At 40.0% G+C, this 1,058-nt stretch overlaps 1 protein-coding gene across 1 annotated transcript; it reads left to right on the top strand.

The window, feature by feature from the left end:
* Window positions 1-6: 6 nt before the first annotated feature.
* Window positions 7-1,050, top strand: LOC104774403 (separase-like). The gene is made up of 3 exons (XM_010499017.1): window positions 7-58; window positions 130-370; window positions 519-1,050. The coding sequence occupies exons 2-3, from the start codon at window positions 132-134 to the stop codon at window positions 1,048-1,050; spliced, it is 771 nt and encodes a 256-aa protein (XP_010497319.1). The 5' UTR covers window positions 7-58; window positions 130-131.
* Window positions 1,051-1,058: the final 8 nt, after the last annotated feature.

Below are 1,058 nucleotides of genomic sequence, written 5' to 3'. Positions count from 1 at the left end.
CTAAACCCAGAAAGCCAACCGGTTGCCACACTTCTACCTGTAGATTCGATTTTAGAAGGTAATATGAACTCCATATTTGTTGATCAATGGTGTTTATATTTTGTACTCACGATCTCATTGATTCACTAGACATGTCAGATGACAGTGCAAATCTTAGCTCTACGAAAGCGACTCAAGTCGAGAGTTTAAAAGGGCCCTGGCTTTGTCCATGGGGTGCCACCGTGGTTGATGAGGTAGCTCCAGCATTTAAGTCAATATTGGAGGCAAGCTACGCATCATCTTCTATTCCTAAAGAAGACACAACAGAGAGTAGATGCCAGTGGTGGAAAAAGAGAAAGAAACTTGATCATCGCCTGGGAATATTTCTAAGGTATTATGGCTCTCTTTTTAATAACACGTGCACATGTCTGTCTATTTTACAACTATAGGATTGTGTTTTGATCCATCTTCTTAACCGACAACTGGGTAAGGGTCTGCATGTGTGTAAACAACATCAGATAACCATTTTTTTGTTCTAGGAATATAGAAGCTTCCTGGCTGGGTCCCTGGAGGTGTCTGCTTCTTGGAGAATGGTCGAACTACAAATTGCCTGACTCAGTGCAAAAAAAGCTGGTGAATAATCTCAAGTCCAAGTGCAAAATGGAAGTAAATGAGATGCTTTTGAAAGTTATTCTTGGTGGTGGTACGGAAAACTTAAAAGGAGAAGCATGTGTTGCTCAGCTTTCTTTAAGAAATGGTTGCTATGTAGGTAGAGGGGGATATCTTTACGAAGAAGATAACTGTAAAACTCCTACTGCTGCGTCTAATATATCTGAAAGTAGGCATGAATTGGCCTTAAAACTGATACATGACGCAGCAGCCAAACTAGGGCAACAAGACGAACAAGAAAACAGAGAACCTATCATTCTTGTGTTAGATCCGGAGGTTCAGGTTCGTCAATTATATCCTTATAATTTTCCTGCACATGAATTAGAAAGTTTGACTGGATGGTTTTATCCATCACGATTCTTAATGAAAAACATAGATCCTTTTCGTGAAGACTGCTGCTAATTCTTGCA

Source organism: Camelina sativa, unplaced genomic scaffold (genome assembly GCF_000633955.1).
Source record: "Camelina sativa cultivar DH55 unplaced genomic scaffold, Cs unpScaffold02712, whole genome shotgun sequence".
Taxonomy (NCBI): Eukaryota; Viridiplantae; Streptophyta; class Magnoliopsida; order Brassicales; family Brassicaceae; genus Camelina; species Camelina sativa.
This window is presented reverse-complemented; position numbering and strand designations above follow the sequence as displayed.